This window comes from Erythrolamprus reginae, chromosome 10, assembly GCF_031021105.1.
Source record: "Erythrolamprus reginae isolate rEryReg1 chromosome 10, rEryReg1.hap1, whole genome shotgun sequence".
NCBI lineage: Eukaryota > Metazoa > Chordata > Lepidosauria > Squamata > Dipsadidae > Erythrolamprus > Erythrolamprus reginae.
Window position 1 is genome coordinate 18,280,900 of NC_091959.1, and position 27,370 is coordinate 18,308,269.

Here is a 27,370-nt window from a genome sequence, read left to right on the forward strand (position 1 = left end):
TTTGATTTAAAAACCCCCATTTACTAAACAAACATACATACAAACATACCATGCATAAATTGTATATGCCCGGGGGAGATGTCTCAGTTCCCCCATGCCTGACGACAAAGGTGGGTTTTAAGGAGCTTACGAAAGGCAAGGAGAGTAGGGGCAGTTCTAATCTCTGGGGGGAGTTGGTTCCAGAGAGTCGGGGCCGCCACAGAGAAGGCTCTTCCCCTGGGGCCCGCCAACCGACATTGTTTAGTTGACAGGACCCAGAGAAGGCCAATTCTGTGGGACCTAATCGGTCGCTGGGATTCGTGCGGCAGAAGGCGGTCTCGGAGATATTCTGGTCCAGTGCCCTGAAGGGCTTTAAAGGTCATAACCAACACTTTGAATTGTGACCGGAAACTGATCGGCAACCAATGCAAACTGCGGAGTGTTGGTGAAACATGGGCATACCTAGGTAAGCCCATGACTGCTCTCGCAGCTGCATTCTGCACGATCTGAACTTTCCGAACAGAATGTACAGAATATATGGCAAGCAAATCCTACTTCTCACCACTTTTCTTGTCTCTTTGTCTGTCTTGTATAACTTTAAACCAAGACACTCCCACTCCATTCACGTCAAGTGTCCTTTGAGAGATATGCTTAGAGCTATGTACTCTGAATGAGAAAGAGCCAGGATAGAAAATAGAGAACTTCACTGGAATTAGTTTAATTTAAAAGCAACTTAAGTTGTTTAACTTAAACATGTCATATTTTAATACTGTCCCGTTTTGTCGTATTGACATTATAATTGGATGGGAATTTTTGAAACGGTTGTATTGTAGGTCACACTCAGCCTGGGATCTCAGTTATACCAACCAGGTTTAAAGCCCTACATGGCATCGGACCAGATTACTTACAGCAGGGGTCCCCAACCACCGGGCCGCAGACCAGTACCGGGCCGCGGGGCATGTTGCACCGGTCCGTGGAGTCAGCAGCTGCCGGCCCTCATGCCGCCACCCCCTCCCTCCAGCGCTTTGCCTCCCGCCGGGCAAGAGGCCTCGGGAGGCAGGTTCTGCCGGCCACAGGACGATGGATGGGACAGAGGGGCGGGAAGGACCGAGAGGCTCAAGCCTCTTTTGGTTTCTGCCGTGGGGCGCTTTAGCGTTTTTGGCTGGGGGGAGGCAGGCGGGCCAGCCTGACCCCCTCTCTCCAGCGCTTAGCTCCTGCTGGGCAAGAGGGCTTGGGAGGCAGGTTCTGCCGGCCACAGGACGATGGCGGGAAAGAGGGGCGGGGAGGACCAGCACCCCCATGCTTAATCCCACCCCCAACCACGCCCCTTTCCGCCCCCACTGGGCCATAGAAAAATTGTCTTGCTGAAACTGGTCCCTGGTGGAAAAAACGTTGGGGACCACTGACTTACAGGACCGCCTTCTGCTGCATGAATCACATTGACCGGTTAGGTCCCACAGAGTTGGCCTTCTCTGGGTGCTGTCAGCTACACAATGTCATCTGGCAGGGCCAAAGGGAAGAGCCTTCTCTGTGGGGGGGCCGTCCCCCTGGAATCAGCTCCCTCTGGAGATTCGCACTGCCCCCACCCTCCCCGCCTTTGGCAAGAGCCTCAAAACTCATTTATGTCTCCAGGCGTGGGGCAATTAGATCAAGCCCCCCTTCCTCTGTTTACGAGATGTAATGTGTGGTTGTGAATGAATTGGCTGACTGATTTTATTATATATGGGATTTTAGTAGTAATTTTTAATTAATTAGATTTGTTGTTGTGTTGTGTTTGTATCCTGTGAGCCGCCCCAAGTCTTCAGAGAAGGGCTGCATACAAATCTAATTAATAATAATAATAATAATAATAATAATAATAACAACAACAACAACAACAATAACAACAACAACAACAACTGTCAGTTTACTATATGGTTATAATGTTCTGCCGGCGTGTCTCAACCGCCCGTAATTACAGGGTAATTAGTCCAGGAAGACACACACCACACAATAAAAAGAAAACCCAAAAGTTTTTATAAACAGAAAAATAGAAACAGCTCCCCCTTTAAATGTCAAAGAGATTTTCTGGTACATGCAAGGCACAAGTTAAATGCAGTCCAATTGCTCACCCAATAACTGGGAAATTGAGTCCAATTCTAAAGTCCAGAGAGTCCACACACACAATCCTGAAGAGCAAAAACCACGATCTTGACGAAACAATGAATCAGATAAACTGCCATGAGGCTAAAACACCAGGCTGCACTTTTATCTGTAGTACTACTTACAGCAGCCCCACCCAACCACAGGTGGACTCATTTTCTCTTGTAATAATCCTTCAGTTGTTATCTCCTATGCATCACTCTACGCATGTGTGGATGTGTCATTAATTCTTGTTCAGAATCCAGGGATGATACAGATGACTGATCTCCTCCTGGGCTGTCTGCCAAACTCCCCTCTTCCCTGTCACTCACACTTCCTTGGTCAGAGGAGACTTCGTCGGCAGATTCTACTGGGAGCAAAACAGGCCTGCGGCATGTGGATGTCTCCCCCACCTCCACCTCCACATTCCTTGGGGCAGGAGCTGGGCCAGAGCTAAACACAACAGTTATATATATGTCTATTCAGAAAATAGTCCCATTAAGTTCAGCGAGATGTCTTTCCGTGCAAATGTATGGATTCAGCAGCATTCAAAGTGTGTGTGTGTGTTGTGTCTAGGTCAATCTAACAAAGCAGCACTGGACCAAATTGAGTTCCAAACATCTGAAAAAGATGGACATTGTGAGGGGAGGACATGATGCTGCTATTGTCAATTTGACCTTGGCCGTCATTGCTGTGGATGCCTTTGTGTGGATTACTGCTTACCCTTTACAAACAATGTCCTAGATATGTCACAACCCATTTTCCTAGCAAATAGCAATCAATAGAGGAATGGTAATTTTCTGTTTTCTGATGAGAAAACATCATTTTTATTTTGCAGTGCTTTGGATTCAATGGCCAAAATATCATTTGCAATGTTCTTAAAGCAGCTGTGCCTTTTCCTGGGTTCACATGGCACTCCTTGGCCACTGCTGTGTAATGCTAGAAAAAGGCATGGCTATTTTGCTTTGTTTGTATCCTACTTTTATTATTTTTTTACGAACAACTCAAGGCATATCCAACACACTTTCTCCCTCCTATTTTCCCCACAACAACCCCGTGGGAGGAGTTGGGCTGAAAGAGAATGAGTCGCCTAAAGTCAAACAGTTGGCTTTCATGGTAAGAGCTCTCAGTTTCCCAGTTTTTAGCCTAGTGCCTTAACCACTAGACCAGTGTTTTTCAACCAGTGTGCCGCGGGACACTAGTGTGCCGTGAGACATGGTCAGGTGTGCCGCGAAGCTCAGAGAGAGAAAAAAAAACAAGAGAGAGAGAAAGAAAGAAAGAAAGAAAGAGAGAGAGAGAAAGAAAGAGAGAAAGAAAGAAAGCAAGAAAGCAAGAGAGAGAGAGAGAGAAAGAAAGCAAGAGACAGAAAGAGAGAAAGAACGAGAGAGAGAAAAAGAAAACAAGAGCTAGAGAAAGAGAGAGAGAAAAAAGCAAGAGAGAGAGAGAGACAGAGAAAGCAAGAGAGAGAGAAAGAAAGCAAGCAAGAGAGAAAGAGAACAAGAGAGAAAAAAGCAAGAGAGAGAGCAAGAGAGAGAGAGAAAGAGAGGGAGGGAAGGTGGGAGAGAGAAAGACATAGAGGGAAGTAGGGAGAAAGAGAGGAAGGAAGGAAGAGAGAAAGAAAGAGGGATGGAGAGAGAGAGAGAGAAAAGAAGAAGGGAGAGAAAGAGGGAGGGAAAGAAAAATAGAGTGAAAGGGAGGAAGAGAGAGAAAAAATTTTGTACAAATTTTTTTGAGCCCACCCTCAATGTGCCCCAGGATTTTGTAAAATTAAAAAATGTGCTGTGGCTCAAAACAGGTTGAAAATCACTGCACTAGACCAACTTTAAGGAGCTGCAGGCAGGTGCTAATGACTGGGTGCTTCAAAGCACTTTTTGCCTTCAAATCCTAACGCAGCCCAGTCTACTATTTATGACTTGGTAATTTCCCAATAAAGTTAGCTGAAGTCATTTGAATCTCATCCCAGTGAAGTGAATCAAGGTTATAATGTCCAGCCAACACGGGTGATCTCTGCTCCAAAATCTGACCACAAAAACCCAGTCCTATGTGAGCCTGTGAGTACAGAGAGACTGCGAATTATGCATTTAAAAATAAATAGTGCAAATTTATTCTTGAACCAAAGGGACAAGGGAGACATAGACCAGCCAAAGAAAGCTATGAAATGAAGCGAAGAAGGGGCCAATAAGAGCAAAATCACCCATGAGTGTTTTGTCACCTGTATTTGGCCAGGTCCGATGTAAAATTTCTTCAAGATTCTTATCAGGAAATTTTGAACTTCTGCCCAGGGGTAGATGCTGTTAGATCCATCCAGGACTATAATTATATCCATGTATGTCTGGCATTCTGCAATCAGATAGACAAAGATCATCAAGGGACATTGGCTACCAAAAAGGAGTGGAATGGGCTGTCAATTCCTTTCCCCTTGGAGCAAAGGAATCTTGGAACAAACACCAACCTTTCCTTCGTCTGAAATTGCGTCACTCGAATTTTCCCTTGGGTCTATTGTGTTTCTACTCTATGTTATAATTAATTAATTGATTTTTCCCGAACGCCATCACTCTACTAAACAAATAATTCCCTCAACACTGTCAGACTTTCTACTAAATCTGCACTTCTATTCTACTAGTTTTTCTCATCATTCCTATCACCCATTTCCTCCCATGTTGACTGTATGACTGTAACTTGTTGCGTATATCCTAAGATTTTTATTAATATTGCTTCTTCATTGCTTATTTGACCCCAATGCAATCGTTAAGTGTTGTACCACATGATTCTTGACAAATGTATATTTTATTTTATGTACGTTGAGAGCATATGCACCAAGACAAATTCCTTGTGTGTCCAATCACACTTGGCCAATAAAATTCTATTCTATTCTATTCTATTCTATTCTATTCTATTCTATTCTAGATTTGTATGCCGCCCCTCTCCGAAGACTCAGAGTGGCTCGCAACAATAAAACAGTACAAATCCAATTGATTAAAACAATTTAAAAGCCCTTAATATAAAAGGCAGAGAGGGGCGACATACAAATCCAATTGCCGCCCCGAGTCTTCGGAGAGGGGTGGCAGACAAATCTAATAAATTATTATTATTATTATTATTATTATTATTATTATTATTATTATTATTATTATTATTATTAAAATAAATAAATAAATAAATAAATAAATAAATAAATAAATAAATAAATAAATAAATAAATAAATAAATAAATAAATAAATAAATAAATCTCATATAAACCATACATAAAACAGAAATGGCCCAGGAGAATAAATTTCCCCATGCCTGACGACAGAGATGGGTTTTAAGGACCTTACGAAAGGCAAGGAGGGTGGGGGTAATACTAATCTCCGGGGGGAGTTGATACAACAGTACCAGACATTTAATGCCACAGTTCTATGTCTGACTACTGAAACCCCCCTTGAATTGGATAGCACTTCTTTCCAGGTGTCTCCAACAGAGCGAAGCAACTTTTCCAAATCCAAAGGCTACGCTATGATCTTTTGTGCTGGGATAGGTTACTACCACCAAGGGAGAGGAGAAATTCTGCAACTATTTTCTAGGAACTCTCTCTTGGACATTGGTGTAGAACTTTGATTTTAAAAAAAGGTCCTTGAGGAACTTCTCTCAAATGTTTTTTTCCTGGGACTAAATGGAGCCAGGGAGTCTGCAGACCTCTGCAGAGGATATGTGACACAAAAGGCAAAATATTCTCATAAATCCCATTTAGTACAGCGATTAAGTGCAAGGACATCATACACATTTTTCTTTCCTCAGATTGAGTGAGGATTGATAGAATTCTCTGCGGGGCATTGCCAAGAACTGTCTCCTGACCATTTGTTTTCTTTGTTTTGCTTCTTCACAGGAAAGCACAGCCTCCTTGCTGTCTGGGAGCAGAGTGTCTCCCCCCACCCCTAACTGCTGCCCATCAGGAAGCCTTCTACCCAGTGATGGGCTACCAACATTTTTACTACCACCACTGTGGGTGTGGCTTATGCATTTTGTTTCAACATCTGTCAGTGCAAATTGGGTGCTCTGGGGTGGAGCTCCATTTTTGCTACCGCACTGTGTTCCCCACATCCAGACAGCAGCCCACCCCTGATTATCTACTATATAAAGTGTATGTACACACACGAATGCACAGCTCTTCTAAAATTATACACATTCAACCTTATTTACTGCAATAGGAAAAACATACCCAGAGCCCAGAAGGGAAAGAAAGAAAGTACCTGACTAAAAGTTTGCTACCGGTACTGCGTACCTGACTAAAATTTTGCTACCGGTACTGCGTAGCTGACTAAAAGTTTGCTACCGGTACTGCGTAGCTGACTAAAATTTTGCTACCGGTACTGCGTAGCTGACTAAAAGTTTGCTACTGGTACTGCGTACCTGACTAAAAGTTTGCTACTGGTACTGCGTACCTGACTAAAAGTTTGCTACTGGTACTGCGTACCTGACTAAAAGTTTGCTACCGGTACTGCGTAGCTGACTAAAATTTTGCTACCGGTACTGCGTACCTGACTAAAAGTTTGCTACTGGTACTGCGTACCTGACTAAAATTTTGCTGCCGGTACTGCGTACCTGACTAAAATTTTGCTACTGGTACTGCGTACCTGACTAAAATTTTGCTGCTGGTACTGCGTAGCTGACTAAAATTTTGCTACTGGTACTGCGTAGCTGACTAAAATTTTGCTGCCGGTACTGCGTAGCTGACTAAAATTTTGCTGCCGGTACTGCGTAGCTGACTAAAATTTTGCTACTGGTACTGCGTAGCTGACTAAAATTTTGCTACTGGTACTGCGTACCTGACTAAAAGTTTGCTACTGGTACTGCGTACCTGACTAAAATTTTGCTACTGGTACTGCGTACCTGACTAAAATTTTGCTGCCGGTACTGCGTAGCTGACTAAAATTTTGCTACCGGTACTGCGTACGTGACTAAAATTTTGCTACTGGTACTGTGTACCTGAGTAAAATTTTGCTACTGCTACTGCGTAGCTGACTAAAATTTTGCTACCGGTACTGTATACCTGACTAAAATTTTGCTACCGGTACTGTATACCTGACTAAAATTTTCCTACCGGTACTGGGTACCTGACTAAAATTGTGCTACCGGTACTGTGTACCTGACTAAAAGCTACTGGTACTGGGTACCTGACTAAAATTTTGCTGCCGGTACTGCGTACCTGACCGTACCCGTAGGAGCCGATCACTGCTTCTACCTATCATCAGCACAAAATTCCCATTGGACAGACATAGTTTCAAGAACAGACATACAGTATTGGTTTCCCCTAAGACGGTGATTCTAAATCCCCATGCGGAGAGCAAGAAAGGGAAGGAGGAAAGGTGGGGTGGGGGAGGGGAGAGAGAAAACGTAGTAGGCTGATCTTCCTACTCTGGAGAGCTGGAGCCACTGACTTGGAGTATCTGAAGTTGGAGTTCACTCTGGAGCACATGCCTGTGGTGTAATAGGAACTTCCGCACTCATGAGACCACAGAGGGCTGCAGGCCTATGTCAGAAAAGAAGAAAACAATGACATATTAGGAAAGGTTTTCATAGCCTTTTCTTCCAGCTGCCTGGATAATTTCTCTGGAAATTGGGGCATTTCTCCATGAGCAGATGGCTGCTTGATGTTTGTCGAGGTGAAAGGAAATCAAAGCCGGCTGTAGGAAACAGAATCTCTGCCCAGGAAGGGAGCTCTCTAGGACACAGCAATTCCTAAGGATGGTGACAAATCAAATGATAGACAAATGAAGGGGTGGCAACCACTACAGGCACCAGACATTTATTTGGTACCCTCTTAGTCCTCCATCTGTTTGGTTGAGATATTAAAAGATTATTTTTATAGAATAAGTGCACCTTTCTGCCTACCGTTCCTGTCCTAATGTCTTTTTATCTTTTCTATCTCTACTTTATACTTATATTATGTTAAACGTTCTACAATACAATACTATATTTGTATGATAAAATAAATAAACAAACAAACAAATAAATAAAGGTTTGTCAAACATGTTTGTCAAACATTGCTAACATGTTGTAAGCCGCCCTGAGTCTAAGGAGAAAGGCGGCATGAAAAAAATTGAATAAACAAACAAACAAACCCAAGGCCGATAGGCCTGATCAGACCCGCGGGGTGCTTATATTTGGCCTGCAGGGGCCACTCTGGAAACAGCGAAGGACCAGTCTGGGAGCGTATGCCAGCAAAAACAGGCTCCGGAGCTCCGTTTTCACTGGCAGAGAATTGCAGGAGACCGCAACAGCCGAAAAGGGAGCTTGGGAGCCCATTTTCACCGACAGAGCGCTCGGATTGACACGAGTGACGTTGAGCTGGCCACGCCCCCTGGCCACACGGCCTCCCACCCCCACCAGGTCAAACACAACCTTGATGTGGCCTTCAATGAAATCGAGTTAGACACCCCTGGAAAAAACACAATGAAAATGGAAGGTGGACAATACCAATTAAAGCACCAGCCTCTGACATACCTTACAGTGTTTTTTAGAATGCGTTTGACCTCCCAAAGGACCCAGTGCATTTTCATAAAATCTGGAGGAACTGCATTCCAGGACATTGTGTGGAAAAGGTAGGGGGCATTTGAGACACTTGGGAATGTGGTGAGATGCTACCAGAGCACTTTGCCTTCTGGAAGAACTTAAGAACCTAAGAAGAGCCATGCTGAATCAGGCCAAAGCCCATCGAGTCCAGCATTCTGTGGCCCACAGTGGCCCACCAATTGTCCATGGGGATCTTGAGCAGAAAGAGAAGGCAAGACCCTCCCTTTCCCTTGACCCCCAACAAATGGTACTCAAGGGAATCCTGCCTGCCTCAACCAACATAGAGGCAGCACTTGAACATCCATTTCAATAACCACCAATGCATTTTGCATCCACAAATCTGTCTAATCCTGCCTTGAAGCTATCCAGGCTGACAGCTGTCACGAACTCTACTGGAAGTGAATTCCATAAACCCTCAATGACCCTCTGGGTGAAGAAATATTTGTCCTCACTTTTTTAACTATTTGCTTTGGGGAGTGCCCCCTCATCCTAGTATTGTGTGATAGAGAAAATATTTTTTCTCTATCCACCTTTTCTATCCCAAGCATGATTTTATACACTTCGATCAAGTCATCCCTTAAACACTGTCTTTCAAGGCTGTTGCAACCTGTTTTCCTAAGGGAGGTGCTCCATTTCCTTAATCAATCCTATTGCCCTTTTCTGCACCTTTTCCAGTTCCATTATATCCTTCTTGAGGTCCGGTGACCAGAACTGAACACAGTACTCCAAGTGTGGTCTTGCACCAAGTGGCAGCTTATGTGAATAGACAAGCCTCCAATCCCAGGTATGAAGGCTCCTATAACATGTTCTCAATTTTTGTATTTTCTCCTCTATTCAAATAATAATTTAATAATAATAATAATAATAATAATAATAATAATAATAATAATAATTTATTAGATTTGTTTGCCGCCCCTCTCCGCAGACTCGGGGCGACATACAATATACATTATATATAAACCTAAGGAGAATTACAAATGGTAGTAGCACTTAGACTTTTATACTGCTTCATAGTGACTTACAGCCTTCTATAAGTGGTTTATAGAGTCAGCATGGGGCCCCCCAATAATCTGGGTCCTCATTTTACTGACCTCGGAAGGATGGAAGGCTGAGTCAACTTGGAGCTGATGAGACTCAAACTGTAAGCAACTGGCAGTCAGCAGAAGCACCCTGCATTACTGCAATCTAACCACTGTGTCAGCACAGCTACCAACTAAGCCTGATCTACCTGTCAAGGGGGGTATATAAATTATCAAGGACAATCACTTGAAGCAGAACAGTTCAGCAACCTGTCTTGCAAACCTGGGCAATCATACAAAAAAACAATCACAAAAATTGGGTATGGCTGGTCTACCGTGAAGAAGAATCAGGGGTGCTGTGATAACAGTGTTTGTGGGGCTGCCACAAAAAGAGAGGGGCAACCTATTTTCCAAAGCACCTGGAGGCAAGACAAGAAACAACGGATGGACCAAGGAGAGAAGCAACCTAGAACTAAGGAGAGATTTCGTAAGAGTGGGAACAATTAACCAGTGCAACGGCTTGCTTCCAGAGGTTGTGGGTGGTTCACTTGTCTGAAATGGTATTAGGTCTTGTGCTTTAGCAAGAAGTTTATTTATTTATTTATTGGATTTGTATGCTGCCTCTCTCCGTAGACTCGGGGCGGCTAACAACAGTGGTAAAAACAACATGCAACAATCCAATACTAAGACAGGTGAAAACCCTTATTTGAAAACCAATCATACATACATACAAACATACCATACATAAATTGTAGAAGCCTAGGGGGAAAGAATATCTTAGTTCCCCCATGCCTGACGACAGAGGTGGGTTTTAAGAAGCTTACTAAAGGCAAGAAGGGTGGGGGCTATTCTAATCTCTGAGGGGAGGTGGTACCAGAGGGCCGGGGCTGCCACAGAGAAGGCTCTTCCCCTGGGTCCCGCCAAACGACATTGTTTAGTTGACAGGACCCAGAGAAGGCCCACTCTGTGGGACCTAATTGGTCGCTGGGATTCATGCGGCAGAAGGCGGTCCCGGAGATAACCTGGCCCGGTGCCATGAAGGGCTTTATAGGTCATAACCAACACCAACCAAGTTGCACTAGAAGATCTTCAAGATCCCTTCCAAATCTTTTATTCTGTTAATTTTTGAATTTGCAAGAAAACCAGACACTGCAGTCTGAGGCAGCTATCTTATTCTACCTAATAGGAGACTGGTCACTAGGTCACAAACCACTGAAGATAATCCTAGAAAATTACAAATTTATGGGATTTACAAATACCATTTATTGATTATTCACAAATAATTTCTTACCAAAAAGCTGTTGTCCTTGGGGTTGGTAGTTAAGCTGAGACCCAGGCGCATGTTATCCTTTCGTTCCGACACATTGGAAAGAGTTACTCTTCCTTGGGAAAAAAGTGTTAGAGTCAAGACATGGTGTGGGAAAATGTCACAGCCCTCGAAGATAGAGTTTAGTGTCTCCTCATCCCCACTATTGTCATTATCTTTTCTCCTAGACAACTGTAACACTTTCACCCCATTGATCCTACATGTGTTTGACTCTCAGCTAAAATGCTGGGAATCGTATTTCAGTAATACATGGAGGGTTAATATTAACCTGTCCTGGGTTAAACCACGAATCCCAGCGACCGGTTCGGTCCCACAGAGTTGGCCTTCTCCGGGTCCCGTCGACTAAACAATGTCGTCTGGCGGGACCCAGGGGAAGAGCCTTCTCTGTGGCGGCTCCGACCCTCTGGAACCAACTCCCCCCTGAGATTAAGATTGCCCCCACCCTCCTTGCCTTTCGCAAACTCCTTAAAACCCACCTCTGCCGTCAGGCATGGGGGAACTGAAACATCTCCCCCTTGCCCATGTTGTTTTGGTATTAGATTGATTGTGTGCTTGCTTTTTAATATTCTGGGGTTGTTTTTTATGAATTTTTTAGCTTAACATTGTAATTGGATTGGTGGGTATTGGATTTGTTATTATGTATTGTTTTTACTTGTTGTGAGCCGCCCCGAGTTTGCGGAGAGGGGCGGCATATAAATCCAATAAATCTAATCTAACCTAAACCCAGGCTCTTCAGATTGATAAATTACTCCTTCTGTCTTACAAATTCTGTTCATTTGTTTTAAAAAAAATTGGTAAGGTGAACACACTTCACTATGTTCAGCTCACGAACTTTTAATAATAGATAAATAGACAACATGTATCTTGAGGTGTCTTGAGTTTTGCATGTAAATATAAACCTTCCTTTGTGTAGCTTCTGATACTTTCAGAGCAATACCCAGAGACAATAAGCTCAGCCCTTCCTTTCCAGAGCTTTACCTAGATTGAGCTTGGAACATGTGCTGTTGGTCTTGCCATTCACTGAACACTTGTAGACATCCCCCGTTTTCTGTGGGCCATTGATCTCATATGGAGCTCCTACCACCAGCCTGGAAAAGAAAACAAGAGCTGTACATTTCTGGCCTGCGGGGAACATTAAATCAGGATAACAACTGAGAAATTCTGTCTCCACTAAATGCTTAGAAATTGTTAAATCAGAGGCTGGAGGCTGAGGAAGAGGGTAACAGCTCTTTATTCAAAAATCAGGAACATTAAAAGCGACCAGCTCACAGGCAGGTAATGAATTGAAGACAAGCGGCAAAACCCGCACCTTATATACTGTTCTGTCTGGGTTCCCCCAGACGTCAACACCAACTAAAAAGAGTATCCAGACACGCTGGTAAAAAGCAAAGTCATTTTATATCTTTGAAAACAAACACAGATAACAAAAACTGTTCTTACAAACTGGAATGCTATGAAGCTTCACAGAAGAGTCACGACGGCCAGACAATACAACAGGCTTCTTGCTGGCACACACACCACTGTAGATAATAAAACCCACGCCTCCCCCAAGTTTTCAGCCTTCGAGGCCACAAGCCAGAATCAGAGACGCCAAGGATCGAAGCAAGGTCACAGGACTCCCAAAAGATAACTCTCCACAATACAGGAAGGGCGGGCCTGCCTTTTCAACCTTTCTGAGGAGAACCACACCCAAACCCAGCTGTTGCCTATTAGGGATGGAAATACCTGGCTAATTGTCCCCTTCTTTCTGCTGCCCTTCTCTGCCTCATATCTATGATGGCTTGTGCATTCTCATCTAATGACTCCAGGCTACTCGCTGGGGAGAGCTCCCCCCCAGGGGTCTCAGGCTGTTCTCCCTCCTCCTCGTCCTGACATCCCTCTTCCCCATCTGCCTGGTCCTCCTCCTCCTCCTCCTGTTCCTCGTCCTCCCCCTCTGAGCATGGAGCCGGCAGAGTTCCAGCCGTTCCCTGAGGAGCCTCGGACTGAATCACAACATATACTTTGTTACCAGCGATGGGGATTGGTGACAATGTTTCAAGGCTTTGCACCGGGGCTTCCTATTGGTTGTGCCCGGAGGTTCCTTATTGGTCGCGCCTTGGCTTCCCATTGGTTGCACTTGTGGGCTTCTCATTGGTTGCACCTGCTTCAATCAGCGATCACATGTATTCTAACAACTTGCAAACATAACAGAAATGGTTTGCTCTGTCCATTCAAGGAGGCTGCCCTTTGCTCCAGTGAGGTATTTCTTGATGCAAATTATTGTTTGTCTTCTCAGCCTCCTGCAAAGTCAGCAGTATAGGAAAGTGGTGTGCTATTTCTCACTATTTGGGTCAGGGCTGGGTTCCTCCCGGTTCAGACTGGTTTGCCCGAACTGGTAATGGCCCACGGGTGATGTCAAGATGACATCACTAAATGGGATCGATCAGCCAGTCTGTGGGCGCCACCATCTTTTTAAAATTAAAAAAAAAAAATCCTTCTGAGCATGTGCAGAAACTGAGTTCCGGCAATGTGCTAGTGGTCACCATCTTTTTTTCAGCCTTTCCCCCCCGTTTTTTTTGTTATTGCACATGAAGCCTGAGGGGGGAGCAAGAGGGAGCAAACTGGCAGCTAGGTGTTGTGATTCAGCCTGAGGCTGCTCAGGGACCAGCTGTGTCTCTGCTGGCTCCATGCCCGGAGGAGGAGGACAGCGAAGAGGAGGGGGCTGAACAGTCGGACGGGGGAGAGGAAAGTCAGGAATGGGACGAAGGAGAACAGCATGAGAGCCCCTGGGGGGGGGCTCTCCCCAGCCAGTAGCTTGGAGTCATTAGGTGATGACGCACAAGCCGTCATTGACATGCGACAGAGACGTTCAGATCAAAGAAAGGAACAATTAAAGAAGTATTATCAGCACTGAATTAGGAACAGCTGGGCTTGGGTGTGGTCCTCCTTAGCAGGGTTTAAAAGGCAGGCAAGCCCTTGATGCCATGTGGAGTGTTATCAATTGGAGTTACGGTGTCCTGGTGTCCTGCTTTGTTCTCAGCGTCTCTGTTCCTTGGCTTGTGGCCCAGCAGTTTGGAAGACCCGTGGGAGGTGTAGGTCTGCTATCTACAGCCTCGTCTTGGCAGCAAGAATCTTGTATTGCTGCATGGACTTCGTGGATATATCTGAAGATACAGCGTTTTCCTGTTTGTAAGGACATTTTCTGTTACCTGTGTTTTTCTTGAATTTTATAATACTGCCTTTGCCTTTTACCAGTGTGTCTGGTTTCTCTTTTGGGTTGGTCTTGGCTTCCGGAGTGACTCAGACAGAACACTAGGTAAGTTCGAACCCACCCCTAATTTGGGGATGGGAAACATAAAAAATGTTGTTTGAGTCTGAATGTAGACTTTACACAGTTTAAAAAGAAAAGGATACTTGCCAGCAGGGATGGGCCAAGCCCCGGAATGGCGGGAACGCCACTCCAGTAGCAGAAATGGAGCATGTAGCCTAGCTCCATTAACGCCAGGTGTGCACACACTGTGCATGTGCAACTGGTGCGATTCCGGTAAAAATTACCAGAAATCGGCAAATTTTGCCCAAATTTGACTGCTAGAAGGACGTCTGCGTGAGATTTCCACTGCTGCATATGCGCAGCAGCTGAGTCTCGCTGTGGTGCCTAGAGTGGCAGCTGGGGTCATCAGCAACAGCGGCCTGCCTGAGCTCTGGCCACGTGGCCTGCTCTCTGCTCCTTGTGCCATGGCCCATCGACCTGCAGGAGATCATGGAAGAGCAAGGTAAGGGGCAGGCAGGCCACTTGGAACGTGACGGCAAGGTGGGTGAGTGGAAGGGAACGAAGTTGGAGCAGGCAGGCCACTCGTGGTGGAGCCGTCAAAAGCAGAGTGGTGAGGCGGGTGAGCAGACGGACCATTCAAGGCAGAGCTGCCATGAGCGGTGCAGCAGAGCAACCAGCAGCTGTTACCTTGTTTTGGCCAGTTTCTGGGCCAAAAGCCCTGGAAATCTCTCTTGCGCATCTCATCACACGAGATTCGGCTTCTGCGTATCCTGCGTTGGGGACACACACGCTCCCGCACTCCCGGCCTGTTCCAATAGCACCGGGATTCGTGGCCCGCGATTGCTTCCCAGAGAACGAGGGAAAGCAAACTCTCAGTTGTACCTACATAACCCTGTCTTTCTTCTTCTTTCTTGCACTCTCACTGTGGCCGGGGCTCCAAAGAAAATGTTAACCTCTCTGTCCAGCTACCAAAAAGAATGCCTATTCCTCTCTTTTGCCTAGAACAAAATAGAAAAAAAATGCAACATGAAAGAAACATCTTGTCCCATTCTTGACCCGGCATCTGGATGCTGATACAGGCTCTTATTTGCTCGCCAGGATCTTCTGGTCTGATTGAGGCTGCTGGTTGGGAAATATTTGCCAACAGAGATGTAGAGGAGATGGCTTCTCGGCACTCAAGCATGTTCAATGAACAAGCTGATCTGACTTTAGCAGCTTCCCAAAACTGTCGGGAACTAGAAAGAGATTTCTTCTACCTTCTGAATTAGTTTGTTTAGACAAAGTTTGCTTAGACAAAGTCTCATTCCTTTTGGAGCAAAAATATTTTTCAAATCATCCAAATCAAATGCTAGTAGGAATCATGCTGGCCTGTTTTACTGGAAGAAGAATTGCAGAAAAAAGTAAACGATAACATTTAGTGCTATTTTTGAAAGTTAAATTTGTTCTCAGCCCCCCTTCTACATGACCATTAGTTTTGCCCTACCCCCAAGCCCTGTCAGCAGTAACACCAAGAGCCCAGAAGCAGAACCTGAAGGTTTGTGAATGTGGGAAACCATCTACCCTGATGTATAGAGGACTGCAGCTAATTCCTCTGGAGCAGAAGCTGAACTGATTAACTTCTGAAGTTAAATGGCTGCTTGGCTACACAACTAAAGACCCTCCAAAGCCCACCACATAGGAAGAATTGCATGTGGAATTTACAATGTATTTATAGTAATATAATGTACAGTCAGTGATGGGATCCTATGGGTACGGCCAGGTATGCAGAACCAGTAGAAAAAGTTTGGTCAGATACGCCGAATCGGTAGAAAAAAACTGAACTTTTTGAACTTTTTTTTCTAAATTAAAACTGTCCCTCTTCTAGAAAGTTTTAACACAAGTCAACTCCCCACCACCACAAAATTATTGGTTTAGTTTTGCAAAGAGTGAATCCAAATGTTTTAATAGTTCAGCTGCCATGGCTCCTAAAAACTTCTTGGAACAGTAAATACCATTGAGACATCTGAAGCAACTCATTTTCAGTATTTACCATTAAAATATTTGGGAACATATTTCTGCAGCTGCCAGGTTTCCATGCAAATCAGTGGCCACAGATTATTAACAATTTAAATTTCAACCTACTGGGGAGAAAAGAATCCCTATCGCTTAAGGTGAAAACAACATACTTCAGGATTCTGCCACATTGGTTGTCTTCACTGCTATGACTTTTTCTTTCCTGTACATCTTTGAGCCTTTCCATAAATGACTCCTAGATGAGGGGATGAGCTCATCCACTTTGGGGATGACACCAAGGGAATTACAAACACTTTGGAAGATAAACTCAAGAAGGATCTTGGCAGACTGGAGCACTGGGTTCTATCCAACAAGAGGCAGTTCAGTGGTGAGCAAAGTTGCAGCCTGCACATAGGCAGGAAAACCCAAGGCTGCAGGCACAGAATAGGCAGCATCTGGCTCAACATTAGTGCATGTGAGAGGAATATAGGCAGGGGTGGGCAGCAGGCAGGACGGGATGGGACGAAGTTCCACCAGCAGAAATGAAGCTGCATAAGAACATAAGAACCTAACAAGAGCCCTGCTGAATCAGGTCAAAGCCCATCAAGTCCAGCATTCTGTGTCACACAGTGGCCCACCAATTGTCCACGGGGATCTTGAGCAGAAAGAGAAGGGAAGATCCTCCCTTTCCCTTGACCCCTAACAAATGGTACTCAAGGGAATCCTGCCTGCCTCAACCAACACAGAGGTGGCACATGGACATCTGTTTCAATAACCACTGATACACTTGGCATCCATGAATCTGTCTAATCCTGCCTTGAAGATATCCAGGCTGACAGCTGTCACGACCTCTTCTGGAAGTGAATTCCATCAACCAAGGACCCTCTGGGTGAAGAAATATTTCCCTTGATTTGTCTTCACTTTCTTACTTATGAGCTTTAGGGAGTGCCCCCTCGTCCTAGTATTGTGTGATAGAGAAAATAATTTTTCTCTATCCATCTTTTGTATCCCATGCATGATTTTATACACTTCGATCAAGTTACCCCTTAAACACCGTCTTTCAAAGCTGAAGAGACCAAGGTGTTGCAACCTGGTTTCATAAGGGAGGTGCATGCACAGCTCTAGCTGACCGGCGGCAGTAACTTCCTGGATTACCGGTCTCAGCTCGGCTCTCCTTCCCTCCCCCTGCTGCTGCTGCTGTGCGCTCCTCGACTTTTTCCTTTTTCCTCCTTCCTGGCCTCAGATGAGCTTCCCTCTCTCCTGTCCAGCTCTCCTCTAGCCTCATGCGGCCACCTCCCAAGGCCAGTAGAGCCACTCCATGCCGAAGCAGTCTGGGCTGCGGTCTTTTTCCCCTCGCGAAGCCCTCACTCTGCCCACAGCTGAGATGAAAAGGCATCGTACGGCAATAACAGTTCACTTGAACGATGATGATTGTTCAAGCCACTCCCACCTGGTCACATGACCATCAAGCCACACCCACAAAATAAGCCACACCCATATTGTGGCAGTAAACATTTTGGCTGCCCATTACTGAATATAGGTGTCCTGGTGGATCACTGCTTAAGTAGGAGCCAGTTAATGAAGAGAAGATGAACATCCTGCCGAGATTATTATACCTGTTTCAGGCGATTCCAATAAAATTAGGGGGGGAAATATTTTGAAGACCTAGATGAGTTGATATTAAAAATTTGTATGGCAAGGGAAAAAGTCAAGAATAACATTAAAACAAGACTTTAAAAGTAAAGAAGGTTTTGGTTTTCCAGATTGGGAGTTAAACTACCAAGCAGTGGCACTTTTGTGGATGAAAGAGTGGGTCAATTTGAGGAATATAAGACTATTAACATTGGAAGGGCATGATCCCCAGCTGGGGTGGCATGCCTTCTTCTGGGATGAGATGGGCAAGATACTTCCAGAGGCATCATATTAGAAATTCATTATTGCTAGCATGGACCAAAATTAAACACCACCACTATATTTTAAAGTGCCAGTATGGTAGCATCTCTGATGTAGAGGGGTGCTGTGTCCATTTAGGGCAGCTTTTAGGACAGCTAGTTCAACTTTGGTCCCCACCTATCACTCAGCTCCCACCTATGGCTCCTAGTAGCTATAGCATGTGCAGTGGCCACACCTCGAGCAACAGCTCCAACAGGCTGGCCAAACCAGGGTGAGAATAGCCAATGGGTCATTGACCTTCGGCGAGGTAGGGACATCTATCCCGAGCATGTGAAGACAGATTCTAGTGGATTGAGCAGATGAAACCTACTTGAATAGGTCAACGGTCATGAAGGCAGTTTCTGCAAGCGATGTGGTACGCTAAGAGCACAGCAAGACACGGTCAACCACTAGGAGAAGGGAAACTCTGACAGCAAACCTCCACTGCTTTGTGGCTCAATCCATCATCGGAAAAGGCTTGAGGAGTAAACCTCGAGGCAAAATCCATAACCAGAGTCCAGGAAGCAGTTCGTGACTGTGTACAGCCACATTCTGATAACTCCTGCGACGTAGCTGGAACCAGTCGTATTGGCCTTTGCCATTCCATTGGATTATTTCAGAGACATGGAGAAGGGGGATCTGCTACTTGGGTAACAGTCTATCCTCCATACTAACTGTTGTGGTTAGCTCTGGCCCAGCTCCTGCCCCAAGGACTGTGGATGTGGGGGAGACATCCACATGCTGCAGGCCTGTTTTGCCCCCGGTGGAATCTGCTGATGAAGGCTCCTCTGACCAAGAAGACATGAGTGACAGGGAGGAGGAGAGTGTGGCAGACAGCTCAGAAGGAGATCAATTATCTAGCTCCTCCTTGGATTCAGAACAAGAGTTAATGATACAGCCACGCATGCGGAGAGCAATGCATAGGCAGCAACAACTGAGAGATTATTATCAAAGAAAATGAGGCCACCTGTGGTTGGGTGGGGCTGGGGTAATTAGTGAGGCTGCTATAAATAGCAGCCTGTGGGTTTGGCCATTGTGGAGGATTATCTGATCATTGTGTTTCATGACTGCTTTACTGACTTTGACCTTTGTGTGCTGATTTCCCCCCGCTTTGAAACTAAACCAGAGCAAAGTGTGTTTCACTTTGTGAAAGAAGAAAGACTGTGAATTGCCTCACAGCTGCAAGCTAAGTATCACAGAACTGATAAGGGACTTGTACAAATTACCAGTTTATTTGGAGACGAGTGCTCTTTGCTATACCAAAAGAGGGCTTAGGTTAAGGGAATTTTCATTATAAAGAACATTGTTTTGAATTTTCAAACATGTGTGTATCTGAAATTTGTACCTGTGAATTTTTGGGAGAAGTCTTCCAGAGGGCTCGACAGAACACTAACCTACCCAAGCTTCATGCTCTGGGGAATCCAGAGCATGATACTACAGTCTTTCAAGATGAGGGATGCCAATGCCATATGTACCAGGGCAGGGGTGTCAAAATTGTGTCGTCACAGTGTCATCACGTAATGTATCGGTACTTTTCCCCCTTGTCAGCCCATGGGCCACGAATTTGACACTCCTGGACCAGGATGTCAGTATTAAAAGAGGAAATTAAAAGAAAATTAAATCAACAGAAATAAAAGCTGTTAATAAATTGGAACTTGGGAGAAGGTCAACATTTGGATTTTGATTTATTTCTCAGATGTTATTTGGAACATTGACATATGCCTGCATTCCATCAGCATGTATTTTAATTTACTTTATTTGATGGTTATTCTACACTGAATCAACTGCCCATTAAAATTAATTGGGAAGCAGCTATAATTTTTTAAAATTACATTTCCAGGGGGAAAAAAGATTCCTGTGTCTTATTATTTGGGGGGAAAGTAGCAATATTTGTGGAATGAAGAAGGCAGGAAAAGTAAAAAGGATCAGGCCTTAGCAATCAATGGTACACTTAATCTCCAGCTGAGACTCAGCACAGCTAATAGGTTCAAGATGAATCTGGAGAAGCAGGAATGTGAATTATGAGTAGATCAAGAGGAACACTGAAATAGTTGGCAAAAGAGAGAGGTGTAGCTCACAGCTGAAATTGATAATGATTTGATAATGACAGTAATCTCCAAAGTCCACAGACGATTCGGCTGAAGAGATGCCTACTCTGGTTGTCTGTGATGTGATATGAACTGCTAAAGCCCACTGCAACAATATTGCCAAAAAGGCTTCTAGAGTTGTTAACCTGATCCTACGTAGCTTCTGCTCCAGCAATCGCACACTACTCACAAGAGTCTACAAAACTTTTGCCAGAACCATCCTTGAATACAGCTCATCTGTCTGGAACCCATACCACATCTTGGACATCAACACCCTTGAAAACGTCCAAAGATATTTCACCAGAAGAGCCCTTCACTCCTCCACTCGAAACAGAATACCCTACGAAAATAGACTAACAATCCTGGGTCTAGAAAGCTTAGAACTACGGTGCCTAAAACACAATTTAAGTATTGTCCACAAGATCATATGCTGCAACGTCCTACCAGTCAATGACTACTTCAGCTTCAACCGCAACAACACAAGAGCACGCAACAGATTCAGACTTAATATTAACCGCTCCAAACTTGACTGTAAAAAATATGACTTTAACAATCGAGTTGTCGAAGCGTGGAACTCATTACCGGACTCAATAGTGTCAACCCCTAATCCCCAACATTTCTCCCTTAGACTATCCATGATTGACCTCTCCAGGTTCCTAAGAGGTCAGTAAGGGGCGTACATAAGTGCACTAGTGTGCCTTTCGTCCCCTGTCCAATTGTCTTTCCTTTATCTCATATATCATATATATTTTCTTCCTTTCGTATATCTTCTCCTCTATTTTACATATTATCTTTATATATATTACTTCATGTCTATTCTCTTCCATATGTATTGTGTATTGGACAAATGAATAAATAAAAAAAATAAATCTTGCAATTGATCAGAATTAGAGGAACACCTATATCCCAATAATATGTATCAATGTTAAGTTTTTCTCCCTCACCGTACAGTAAAGATTATACATTGGCTGCTGTACTTTACTGTTTGCAGTTTTGCTCCATTTAAAATCTGAATGTATTTAACTTCCAGTCAGCCAAACACTTGAAGGTAATAATTTTCCTCCAACAGGCAATCACTATCACAATGAGACCCTAAACAGATATGTGTCTTCGAAGAAAAACATTGTGATTCAATGGAAACATAGGTTCCTCCCTTGATCATTTGACCCAATCCTCTTCTCTAGTAGGAGTTGGAGGAGGAAGATAATGAGTGTAACTCCCCTTTCATTTATACAACTTAGAGTTATTAGAGAAAATGTGGAATAGAAAAATAATACTATATAAAAACAGCCAGGGATATGAAATAATGCAGCAAAATTTTAAAGACTGAAGAATTCCGGTTAAATGTTAATACATTTATCTAGAGGAGTAGCTGGAATTGAAGACCTAGTAGTCCTTCATGTTGAAAGATATTATTGATGCATACACTTACACAAATACTAATAAAAATACATAGAGACAGGAAAATGCCAGAGTAGAGTATCATGTTTTGCTGTATTTGCAGGAAGTACATTAGGGATAGATCATCTTCATATCATTCCCTTAAATGTTCGGAGCTTTAAAAATACAAGGGAAGTGCAGAAAAAATTTAACTCTTTAGTTCTATCTTGTATGTCATTAGGATTTTTGGCAGATCTACCTTAAGTAGAGATCCTTACCAGTAGATCTCAACTCCACATCAGCAAAAAGACAGTAAGAGACCACCTGTCAGAACTCAACATGTACAAATGAGCCGGGGTGGCGCAGCAGGTAGAGTGCTGTACTGCAGGCCACTGAAGCTGACTGTAGATCTGAAGGTCAGCGGTTCAAATCTCATCACCGGCTCAAGGTTGACTCAGCTTTCCACCCTTCCAAGGTGGGTAAAATGAGGACCCGGATTGTGGGGGCAATAGTCTAGCTCTGTTAAAAAGTGATATTGCTAACATGTTGTAAGCTGCCCTGAGTCTAAGGAGAAGGGCGACATAAAAATCAATCAATCAATCAAACAAACAAACAAACAAACAAACAAACAAATCAATCAATCATCAATCAATCAATCTCCAGGACCAGATGGACTAAGCCCCAGAGTTCTAAAGGAACTAGCAGAGGTCATTGCTGAACCACTTTATCACATCTTCCAAAGATCATGGCTCACAGGAGAACTACCAGATGATTGGAAACGAGCCAACATGGTCCCTATCCATAAAAAAGGCAAAAAAACTGTCCCAGGAAACTATAGACCAATCAGCCTTACATCAATACCTGGGAAAATACTAGAAAAAATAATCAAGAAACAGATCTGCCACCACCTAGAGACAAATAACATAATAACCAACAACCAACACAGGTTTGTCGGGAACGAATCATGCCAAACCAACCTCATCTCATTCTTCGGTACTGTGACCAAATCAACTGACCAGAGCAACGCAGTGGACTTAGTATATCTGGATTTCAGCAAAGCTTTAAACAAGGTTGACCACAATGTATTACTCTGCAAACTAGAGAAAAGTGGGACAGACAGCAATACTACCAGGTGGATTGGCAACTGGCTGACCAACCGCACCCAGTGAGTAGTCCTAAAAGGGTCCATGTCCAGATGGAAAGAAGTCAGTAGCAGGGAACCACAAGGATCAGTCCTAGGCCCAGTACTTTTCAACGTATCCATTAATGAGTCAGATGAGGGCGTAGACAACACCAAGCTGGTGGGAGTGGCCAACACCCCAGAGGATAGGCTCAGGATACAGACGGATCTAGACAGACTAGTGCAATGGGACCAAACAAACAAAATGAATTTCAATGCAGAGAAAGTAGGATCCTACCCCTAGGTAAGGAAAACTCAAAACACACATACAACCAGAATGATAAAGGGACTAGAAACTAAAACATACGAGGAAAGGTTGCAGGAACTGGGCATCGATAGTCTAGCAAAGAGGAGGTCCCAGGAGGGATATGATAGCAGTTTATAAATACTAGAGAGGCTGCCACAGGGAGGAGGGGAACACATTATTTTCCAAAGCATCAGAGAGCCAGACAAGGAGCAATGATTGGAAGCTGTCCAATGAGAGATTCAACCTGGAAATAAGAAGGAACTTTCTGACCGTGAGAGCGATCAGCCAGTGGAATGGCTTGCCCGCAGAGGTGGTGAATACTCCAATAATAGTGACCTTCAAGAAAAGACTAGACTAGTGTGATGTAAGGTCTCCTGGACTATGGGCTAGATGACCTGCAAGGTCCCTTCCAACTCTAATAATAGATAGATAGATAGATAGATAGATAGATAGATAGATAGATAGATAGATAGAATGTATTAATTAGTAGTTTACTTAATTCATTCCAAATAGCCATACAAATATTATCTAAAAACCTGTCGCAAACACTATAAGTGCATTATTACTGACAATATATCAATACTAGGCAAATCACACTCTAACAATCACCCCAACCCTATTGCCCATCTCAAGAGGTCTGGAACATGGGTTCCCAACCCGAGCTGCAAACCACTGTTTGAAACCAGGCTGCAGGAGAGATAAGGCAAGTGCATACACCTGAAACTCCATTTGCGTGCATGGAGGCCATGTGTGCCTACCGCTCGCACAAATGGAGTTATGCACATGTGTATGTTCCTGCCATTCACACAGATACACCTATGCCAGGCTAGGCTGTCAAGATAGAAAGGTTGGGGACCGCTGGTCTAGAACAACACCCCATGGCTGGCTCATCACTGCGACTTGCCCTGGCCGACTCACCCCGGCCGATTCATAGTGGGATAACTCACCATGACCAACTTGCTGTGGGATAACTCAATGCGAGATAACTGTACTATTATCTGCCACTGTTTATTCGACATTCTTTTAATTTTTATCATTCACAGTTCATTTTGTCCCTCCTTTAGCATCCTTTCTTTAACAATTCTATTCTACCACTTCTTCAATATTAGTGTAAGCCTTGTGTGAGATTTGCACATAGAAGAAGAGAAGAGTCACAGGAACAATTGAGCATTTTTATTATCTATTAGACAGAACTAATACGAACTGATGGAAGGCTGCAGGGAAGCCATTTTTAAGGGCTTCCCTGAAGCTTGTTAGCCACTGACAAGAGTTTATTTCTCCCACCACTAGATTAGCCAATCAGCGTCGGCTATGCAAATGAATCACTATGTATATCTGTATGTAACACCCCTCCCCTTTTAGTTTCTGGAGTGTCCAATCAGGAGTCCATGAATGTTATGTAGTCCCAGTCGACTGACAGTTCTACTGGACCTGCACGATTCAGTTCCTCAGGAATCTTCATCTGAAGTGGACATGCCTGTTGCTGTTCCTCTATTGTTCCATGGAAATAAATGGAATCAGCCTCCAGGTGTGGTGGCTGAAGTCTCTGCTCCATCATTCTCCAATCCCTGGTGACTTTGCTGGACTCCAGGGTTGACCAGTAGGAGCTTGCGCCCCCTCTTTGGACTTGAGAATAGGGTTGCTGGTTGTCTTTCAGTCAGGGCCTGGTCCTCACCGTGGATTTCGGTATTGCTTGTGTTGGATGGACTGTGTTGCTCTTGGCTTTCAGCTGCCATGGCTTCTGGTTGAAGAAGCCAAGAGTCTCCCAACCTGTTTCTGAGTTGTTAGAAGTGTCTCACCCATCGTTTAGTCTCACTTTGTATGATTTGGGGCCAGTAATAATAATAATAATAATAATAATAATAATAATAATAACAACAACAACAACAACAACAACAACAACAATAATAATAAATTTATTGTCACTGTCAAAACAACGAATTGTCATTGGCAACGAAAGTCATGTGACACCCAAAGACCAGTCCCATCATACATAAAATCAGAGTAGGTAAATTTAAAAATAGAATAAAATAGAATAAAAAATAGAATAAAATGTCCCACCACTACAAATTCCCCACCCTGATTCCTATTACATTGGCCCTCACTCATTTGATTTCTCCTGCATAGTTCTGAATGAACACCGAGTCCCCTACTGCTAGTGTCCTGGTAGGTTTGGTTGAGTCCAGGGGTGTCTCCGGGTTATATATTGGATTAGGTGTGTCCAGTTGGGATCTTAGTTTCTATCCCATCAATTGCTCTGCAGGTCTCCGGTTGGTAGCTGCACACAGAGTAATATACTGGGTCGACAAGAACTGGTTGATTCATTTTCACCAGTCTCCCGCATCCATTCTGGTTAGTGTCTCTTTGTCTGGTCTCACAATTCTCTCTACTTGGCTGTTGCTTGCTGGACTGAATAGTGAGATAAGTGCATGTCTTATGCCCAGGATGGCTAGGAAAGCTTCCATGTGTCTAGCTGTCAGTTGTGGCTCATCGTCCGATACGAGGACATCTGGCAAGCCGTATGTTGTGAACAGCTTCCTTGGGGCTCTTTTATTTATTTTATTAATTTTATTAATCAGATTTGTATGCCGCCCCTCTCCGCAGACTCAGGACTATTGTATCGTAGTATAGTTTAACTTCAAAAATCAGTTTTTAATTGTTTCAAATTTTACAAGTGGAAATTCTATACTGGCCTCTCAGCTGGCAAGGGAATTTTCTACTGACAAAATTAAATCTGGAAAGATGTTTATTTTTTTTTTCATATGGAAATGCTTTAGGATGACTAGACCTGCCTTACCTTCCCCCCTCATCACAGTAGCTTTGTTCCAAAAAAGACTCAACTGCATGTTGGTGTGAAACGTATAACTGCTTTCAGCTTCCTTGTATTTGGGCTCAGAACGTCTAGCAAAAGTTGGTATTAAGCCAGCCGTATATCCCACCGCTACTGGAACATAGCACATTCAGTATCTAGCCAGCCAAGATGGATGGGGATAAATGACTAATTACTTTTACAGATCAACGCTGTGCAATTATTGCTGTAAATCTTCCAAGCAGATTTGATGCTGCCTCCCTTGAGGCCATTTCTTCCTTCCTTTCATGTTACTGTACAGTAGGACTGAGAAAGTCATGTCTGCTCCTACCTCAAGGACATGAAGCCAACATCTCTGTCTCACATGCTCAGTGACCACGGTAAGCATGGGAGCATGAGGTTTCTGGGTCCAGGCTGGGTCAGGCCTTCCAGAGAGTTCTGCTCTTCCACAAATTCAAATTGTGTTGTGAATAAAGGAAACAAAGGAATAACGCTTAGCCAAAAGTATCTTGAAAGTAATCCTTGCCATCTACCTATGAGTTCCATCCAAAGGAGCAGCAGGATCACAAATGTCTATCATCTAACACAACAGGAGATTCCTAGAGAGGCCCCACAGAGGCTTCTTCCTGCCTTTTCTGGCCCTGTTTTCTCCCAGGAGATTCCTAGAGAGGCCCCACAGAGGCTTCTCCCTGCCCTTTCTGACCCTGTTTCCTCCCAGGAGATTCCTAGAGAGGCCCCACAGAGGCTTCTTCCCAGGAGATTCCTAGAGAGGCCCTACAGAGGCTTCTCCCTGCCTTTTCTGGCCCTGTTTCCTCCCAGGAGATTCCTAGAGAGGCCCCACAGAGGCTTCTCCCTGCCCTTTCTGACCCTGTTTCCTCCCAGGAGATTCCTAGAGAGGCCCCACAGAGGATTCGCCCTGCCTTTTCCGGCCCTGTTTCCTCCCAGGAGATTCCTAGAGAGGCCCCACAGAGGCTTCTCCCTGCCTTTTCCGGCCCTGTTTCCTCCCAGGAGATTCCTAGAGAGGTCTCACGGAGGCTTCTCCCTGCCTTTTCCAGTTACAGTTTTGGAGGCTCGGGTTTGTAAGTGGAAAATGGTTCTTGTGAAGAGGCACAAAAATCTTGAACACCTGGTTCTTATCTAGAAAAGTTCGTAAGTAGAGGTGCTTGTAGGTAGAGGTACTTTCCTCCTGCTTATCTCTGGAGGGACCTCATCACTCAGTGAAATACATCAGCTTCTTTAGTGGCAGACTAGAATGGGTGGCTCCTATCCAGGAGCTGAATGGAACAGCTGCTAGATATGCTTGGGGTTGCCGCTTGATAGATGCCCAAGCTGGTTTGGTGGTTTCTTTGCTGGATTCTATAGGAGCCGTTTACATGAAAAATGTGCCCCCCCTTCACTTACAAGACAAGTATTCTATCTGTCTTACAATGCATTGCTGTGGGACCCAGCTTGGGCTGCTCATCAAACGGCTGGAGACAGTGAAGCAGTGAGCTG

At 44.3% G+C, this 27,370-nt stretch overlaps 1 protein-coding gene across 1 annotated transcript in view; it reads right to left on the bottom strand.

Annotated features, from left to right (window-relative positions):
* ITGA11 (integrin subunit alpha 11) overlaps positions 1-27,370 on the bottom strand; it is a 149,308-nt gene that overhangs the window by 90,512 nt on the left and 31,426 nt on the right. The window contains exons 3-6 of the mRNA XM_070762793.1: positions 11,978-12,087; positions 10,964-11,055; positions 7,496-7,610; positions 4,313-4,440 (exon numbers count right to left, since the gene is read on the bottom strand). Coding sequence (XP_070618894.1) covers positions 4,313-4,440; positions 7,496-7,610; positions 10,964-11,055; positions 11,978-12,087 — 445 coding nt within the window. The remainder of the gene's footprint in view (positions 1-4,312; positions 4,441-7,495; positions 7,611-10,963; positions 11,056-11,977; positions 12,088-27,370) is intronic.